Here is a 7,216-nt window from a genome sequence, read left to right as displayed (position 1 = left end):
GGGGGGTGTACAGTGAAGTGTGTGGAGTCCAGGGAGAAACTCGCAGCCCGTGACTCAGTGTCTTGGAAGCCTCATCGCATATTTAAATCTTCAGCGTGAACACCAACGCCTCCTGTGTTTGTTTTCATGTCGGCTGACTTCACACGTCTCCGAACACTTTTTGGACATCATCCATGACGCCTTTAAAAATCTGTCACCATCAAAGCTTGTAATTGATGATATGTTGCATAGACTGGAAGGTTATAGCTGTAGTCATACAGTTTGTTTCACCAGAACGCAGAAGAGACATTGTTTGTGTTTGTTTCTCTTTGGGAGGCCTCTGTCTCTTTCCTCTGCACGCCTGACTGGACAGGCTGGCTCCCAGATAGCATCAGGCTGTCTGAGATTAGCACTCATGAGGGCGCAGTTAAACTTGTAAAAGCTCCTCTAGACTCCTGTCCCGGTGCCTCTGACCTACACAATGCCCAAACAGCAGTTGTGAGTGTGGCACAATACTGATAGCCCGTCTGCATTGTCACTGCGCCTCTCACATGTGCCTAAGCTTCAGAGCTTATTGTCGCGGCAGCCACAGATCCTGGCCCAGGAGCGGACTGTGGAGGCTGCTGCTGTTGTTGCCAGGCAGTTTAGCACTGTTACGCACAGATAATGGAGCTGCTCAGTGTCCCACGGCCCGGCACTTTTGGAACTGGACGGCTGATAAGTAATCATTCAGGCTGCAGCTCTCAGCCTGCCTTCTGTTTATCAGATGCTGAAAAACACCACGGTAATCGGTCAACAAGATGCTTATTATGTTTGCTTGTTACACAATTAATCTAATAAATGCTTGGAAGTTTGTTTTCACTGGTGAGGAGATATGTCTGATATAATGCATAATAGTGGAACACAGTTCAGTGAAATTATAGGGCTGCAACAACTGGTTGTTTTCATTGGGATAGTGTGATATTAAAGGTTTGTCTATACTCATGCTCATTTATACACTGAAGCCATCTTTGTCCAATTTAGTTGTTCCTACTGTTCATACTGAGCAAAATCCACAATTCTTGCTCTACGCAAAAAAAAAATGCACAAGTTCAGATAAAGCTAAAATGAGGCCTCAGCGGTCTGTCTTGGCCAAATCATGTTGGTATCTTGCAATGTTAGTCTTTTTATGACAAGATTCCCTGTTTGTGCCTCCATCCCTTCACTACACTACTGCACAGCAAAGAGATATTGTCTGTCGAGACACAAAAAGGGATTTTTCTACTAAAAATCAAATAGCTGTGGTAGATATCCTCCTTAAAGTGGCTTAAATCTGCTTCAACATAGATGGACATGTGAGTATGGTTTTGAAACAGGCTCTCTCTTTTTTTTGATTGATTCAAAAGACTTTTGAATGGCAAACATATTTCAATATATATATTTTATTCTAATTTAAAGGCTCCTTTAACAGTTGCAGCCATAGACTGTACAGTATATAAAGGTGGATGAAGGCTGAAGAGCAGTTTTGAAGCTCAGAGTGGGCTGCTGCGCCGTCTTCTTCATGGCAGTGCCTGAGTCCGCCTTACTCCTGGCTAAACAAAAAATGGGCAAAGAGGTGGGACGCGTGTGGAGCCGCGACTTGCCAGTTTATGGCAAGCATACGCTCGCCCACCAAAACTGCTTCCTGTAAACATATTTATTTCTGCTATTTCTGTTTATCTGTTTTATTTGAACATGGGAGTCTATGTCTCTTATAATATATAATAAGGGAAGACAGTTCATTGCACCATCATCAATTATATTATTTTATGTAACTTTGCACACAGTACATCTGCCATATTGCGATGCATGTAAAGGAAAAAATCTTATCAATATTGCTGAGACACACTAAAGTTCTTTGTGTATTTGTTCAGGCAGCAGATCTAAGCAGCGAGTAGTTCCTCAGGGCAAAATGTGGTGTCATAAACTCTGCAGGACCTCTGTGTTGGCACTGCGTGAGCCCACCTGTGTAAAGCTCTGCAGCCACATCAAAGAAGTCTCCCTGCTGTAAGACTTCAAATGTACTTTTTTTTTTTTATCAATGCTTTCAGTGTGCCACATGTTACATTCACCACCCGTAAGTACACATGCTGGAGGCAGAAAGGCACACCACAGCTGAAGGCATTGCTGACATTCTTTTGGCCAGAAGGATTTTAAAGGTTCAGTCCACATACAGGAATTACACACCCTACAGTGACAAATTTCCCTGCTTGTTTGTGTTTGTTTTACTGGAGTGAGGTCTCTTTTCTAATTTGTTTGACTGAGGTCTCTATTCAAAAATAAGATTATATGGCAATTAGGCAATAGCTTAAAATATATGTTTTATGTTTAGCTTCAGGTTTTGCATATAATTGATGTCGTGCCACAGAGTTGGTCACACATATGGAAGGTTGTGTCAGTTATTAAACATTAAAGCGACAAATAAACATCTGTCTTAATGCTAAACTAAGCTAATCAGGCTGTAGCTGCAGAGTTAGCATACACACAGGATCACGGTATCAATCAAAATACAGAATCACTTCTTTAATTTAAGTTTGGACGCACTTTCTCATTCAAGTGAATGGGAAGGTCGTGTCGAAACTTTTGACGGGACTGGTATATTTATATTTTCACAACAAAGCATCGAGTCTGCGGTGTGTGTTATCTACAAACACAGTGTCCAGTAGAAAAGTCACATTGATGCGGTGCATTAAATCTAGATGTCGTCTGTAAGACTGTTACAGATCCAGCAGGATTACTGTAAAGCTGCCCACCACACAGCCGGAGAGAGAGAGGATTATTTGAAGTTCAGCACTTTTGAGGTGAGCTGCACAGCAGAGTCTGTGTGTGCCCACACTGGGGGGGTGGGGGGTGAACCAGTCCTGATGCAAGTGTGTGTTCTAAACTCATTCACCCCTGCAAGGCTGACTGCTGCAGACGATTTACCTCTTGTGGTATCTTAAGCCTGAAGGGAAGAGTCTCTATAGTCCCTATTTCTGTGACAGCTGGTGGAACTGCAGCTCTACTTCTATGGATCAACTAATTGTTGCTTCTAGTAGAAGTTGCACATGGACAATTGTTTATCTCTATAATTATGATAGTAAAGTGAATAGACTATATTTGCACAAAAGTCTTTGTTCTAACCAGCTGCTAAACTTGCTGGATGTGTTGTTTCACTGCAACTTAACTTTTTGCATTGTGATTACGGCTTGGGCTAAATGCAATGTCACTGTAGTTTGTGAGCAAACAATATGACAAGAAGAGTGAAAGAACAGAAGAAAAAAAGAAGCCCAAGTATGATTTAATAACATTTCTTCAGTGCTGTGAAGTTACTGGTTTCCATTCGTGCCGCTTTCATAACACTAGTACAACCAGGGGCTGAACAATAGTGCAGTAAAACAGAAAACACTTAGCCTTGTTAATTTCTTTTACAACCAGTTACGCCTCTTGTGCCCCCCTCCAATTGTAAGAGCTCTGTAGTAGCTGCTGGCGTCACAGTGTCTCTGCATATGTCAGTTAGTGGACTCCAGCCCTCCTGTGACGCAGCTCTCCCTTTCCTGTGTCCACTCATGCCTGGCCAGTGCAGCTGAGGGTTTAGAAATTACAGCTGTGTTGATAACAGAGCCACACCATGAAGTGCTAAGTTCCCTGGAACAGTGAGCGCAAAGGTCAAAAAGGCTGGGAAAACAGATTGTTTATACAGTGGTAAAATTAAATTGAACATGAGCATGCACTTCTTAGGAAAGCCAACGTTCTGCTATGCGTTCCGTTTCCTTGGCTCCTGGCCGGTGTGTGTAGCTTCTATTTTTAAAGTCTCCACCCCATATTTAATCATTTACTGCAGAGGGCGAGTGGCGATGCTGCTTCCTGTGGAGGAAGCGGAAGGGAGTGGGTGGGAGAATTAGAGGGATGCATAGTCTTGTCTCCTGTCTGTTGTCAGTTCTGTAGTTTCATCACCCTTCCGTGTCAGTGTGTCCCCCTCTTTTGTGATATCCTGCACCAAAACACAGAGCAAACATTTCCTACACCACATGTCAGAGATTATTTCTGTCTGTCCCACAGAGCCACTGTCTGGTGTCTTTTCTTCATGTGCTCCAGGAACTAGAGCTGCAGTTGTTGGAAAGACTGTGAAATTCTCAATTATTGTTCAACAACATATGCAGTCTGTTCTACTGTAAACTTGAATACATGGTGTTCTGTTCTTGCAGTAGAAGATGTTCCTCTTCCCTCTGTCTTCTAAGAAATTACGTTTGTGCATAACAGAAAAGAAGCACCACCTCTTTTGCTCAAAGGCTGCTTCCCCTTTGAGCTCTGCACTGCAGTTGGCCAGAGTGAAAGGAAGAAAATTACAACTGTGCAGCCTCTCCTTCAAGTAATTCAGAAAGTGACGTAGTGAGCTGGTAAAAGTAAACTATTGTATCCTGGAAGCGGGAATTGTGAAACAGGAATCCGTTAGGTTGGGCCACAACTCTTACGCACATTGAGTCAATTCCAGAATAGGTCAACTGTCACTTCTGAGAAGTTGCACAGCTCAATGGATTGAACATGAAGTAACATCTTAGTACGCACACTTAATAATTTCTGCCATGTTGTGCGAAGCTGCTCATGCATTTACATTAAGTGCTGCAACCAAAGATGAGGCTTTGATCGTTTTTATATTATGTTTATGTTTATTTCTTTTAATTTCATGCTAGCATCATGGCCCCAGGGGTGACTGTTGATCTGTCCCTTGGTCGGTCTGTTGGTCAGTCCACGACTTTGATCTAAACTGAAATATCTCAGCAAATATCTGTTAGACTTTGGTGATTCTCTGTCACCAGCAGGTCAAAGTCATCACATATGATGTGAAATATCTCAGCGTCTAATAGATAAATCCTGTTGACTTTGGTGATCACCTGAGTTTTCCTCAACTTGCTGACTCTGCCTCCGCTGTTCTTTATGTTTGGTGATAATTAGCAAATATTAGCATGCTAAAACACTAGGCTAAGACGATCACAATGGTAAATGTTGCATACTAAGCTGTTGTTGTAATGAGCATGCCATTCGGCTGACGTTAGCATTTAACCTAAAACACCACAAGTACAGTCTCATAGAGCTGCTAGCATGGCTGTAGCATGCTTAGCCTTGTTGTAGTTCTAGGTTTTATGGAAATATACCGTGGATAAGTCCAGTGATTCTAACCCTATGCCTTAACAAACAAGTGGTGATGTCAGTATGAGCAGCAGCTATTTCTCAATAAAATTGCCAGCAAATCCTTGGAAAAGCCAAACAACGCATGTGTTATTTACAACCATGTGCCTGTGCCGACTGAATGTACCACACCCACAGCAAATTGGTTTTCACTAGAAGTTGCAGTCATGACACGTCAACGTTAGTCTCCACACAGGATAAAAACAATTTTGTGCTGCTCATGTTATTGGCCTGGAAGCATTTGGCGAGGTCAATCATATGCTCATCATAATTTTAAGCTTCATTACGAATGGCAAATACATTGCTCTCTGTATGATGAAGTTGGTCTTCATCTCCTTATGTTCAGTGGTGACTTTACTGTTCCAACTAGCTCCCTCACAACTTGTCACTCATAAATATCTGCATTATATATTCCATTACTTACCTAGTCGTAGATATCGTATGCATACTAACCCTGGCCGAACAGGTGCTATGGATGATTTAAATGGGAGGAATTGCAAACAGCTTTCAAGATAGATAAATAAGGTAACTAGTTACTAGTTACTATATAATACCAATAACAACAACAAATCTAAGTGAACTTCCTATAAAGTCAATAGCAGCTTCTGCAGTATAGTATTTTTAGCAGCAGCTTGACCTTTATGTTGCTTCTTTAATCCCTCAGGAACAGCTTGTTGCCAGGCAGCATGTGAATAGATTTATTACACTTTGACTTTGTTGGGTTCCTTTGTGCAAATACCCACTGTATATCTACACTAATTAATGTACATAAAGTGAGTGCATTTTTTTTTCTCCAGATTTAAGCACAGCTGTCCCAAAACTGCAATGTCATCAAAAATGCAGAGCTCCAGCAGCATCGCTCAGGCCAGGCGGACAGTGCAGCAGCTGAGGATAGAGGCCAGCATCGAGAGGATAAAGGTGCGTTTATATTCGTAGTCATTCACCCCGAGTGGTCTAAATGTAAGTCAAGCTAGATGAGTGTGTGGACTGATTTCTTTGCAGGTGTCCAAGGCTTCATCGGACCTAATGCGTTACTGTGGAGAACACGCCAAGAATGACCCGCTGCTCATGGGCATCCCCGCTTCAGAAAACCCTTTCAAGGACAAGAAGCCTTGCACTGTTTTGTAGGGGAACACCTGAATTCTTGCTGCTTTTCATTTTGATGCTTATGAGGGGAAAAAAAGCTGATAGTAATACTGTTCACAACCTGCCTTAAGGCCAGTGCACCCCCATACTTTTTCCACATGCCTGCTGCAGTTTGATAAGGAATATATTTCTCTCTGCCTTTCAGCCAGATCACAGTTACACCAAAGAACAGGCACAAATCTGAAGCTCTGGCCTCGGCTCAAAGGTTTAGCTCAAGCAAGTTTGATCAAAAGTTCGTACGGAGGCTCAGTGGCAACTTTTTTTTTTTTCTCTCTGTGTAGTGCTTTCTTACAAGATCTAGAAGGCCACAGACCTCAGCCTGAAAGGAACTGTGCCATTGAGGGAGAGTTCCTGACTCTCTAATTATCACAGCATGCATAAACAAGCCCCCTCAATCATTGGTCCAATCAGATCTAGGCTTTCAGCTTTCACCTCTTACTTTCATCAGGCTTGCTTCAGGAAATGGTTGTTGTAGTTTGTGTGCTACTGATAATGAGCGCTCGAGATAATGATGTCCTGTCGTAAGACGACTAAACTGTGCTGTCTCAAATTACTATTGCAGCATCTAGTCACAGTCAGAAATACTAGTCGTCAAGAATTAGATATTAAATTGTTCCCAGCTCTTTCTAAAAACATGTATAAATTAACATTTCCAAAGTTAAAACATTGATTGGATTTTCACTTTTGAGATTGACTTTTGGATATAGTAGTATAATATACAATATATAGTAGTAGTCTTGCAGTGCAGTGTAGTGCAGTGCAGCTGCATTCTGGAAATGCATCCCAGTTATGCAACAGACTCCATATCACCACCACTCATTTCAACTGAATCCAGTGCAAAGTCATTATATATCATGTCTGAAAGTGATGATTAATTTTTCTAATTCTCAGAACATTTGTCATG

At 42.0% G+C, this 7,216-nt stretch overlaps 1 protein-coding gene across 4 annotated transcripts in view; it reads left to right on the top strand.

Moving 5' to 3' along the window:
* gng12b (guanine nucleotide binding protein (G protein), gamma 12b) overlaps window positions 1-6,851 on the top strand; it is a 25,239-nt gene extending 18,388 nt beyond the window's left edge. For 3 of the 4 annotated variants that reach the window (XM_087176700.1, XM_087176701.1, XM_087176699.1), the window contains 2 exons: window positions 5,964-6,084; window positions 6,169-6,851. In XM_087176700.1, coding sequence (XP_087032826.1) covers window positions 5,992-6,084; window positions 6,169-6,294 — 219 coding nt within the window. In that variant the 5' untranslated portion in view covers window positions 5,964-5,991 and the 3' untranslated portion in view covers window positions 6,295-6,851. Of the gene's footprint in view, window positions 1-2,698; window positions 2,799-5,963; window positions 6,085-6,168 lie in introns of those variants that run through there. The other variant, XM_023416519.2, reaches the window with a different exon arrangement.
* Window positions 6,852-7,216: the final 365 nt, after the last annotated feature.

Source organism: Seriola lalandi, unplaced genomic scaffold, assembly GCF_002814215.2.
Source record: "Seriola lalandi dorsalis isolate HSWRI2012SDOR001 ecotype SW California unplaced genomic scaffold, Sedor1 jcf7180002054566, whole genome shotgun sequence".
Taxonomy (NCBI): domain Eukaryota; kingdom Metazoa; phylum Chordata; class Actinopteri; order Carangiformes; family Carangidae; genus Seriola; species Seriola lalandi.
Note: the sequence above shows the minus strand (reverse complement) of the source record. Positions and strands in the feature narration are given on the sequence as shown.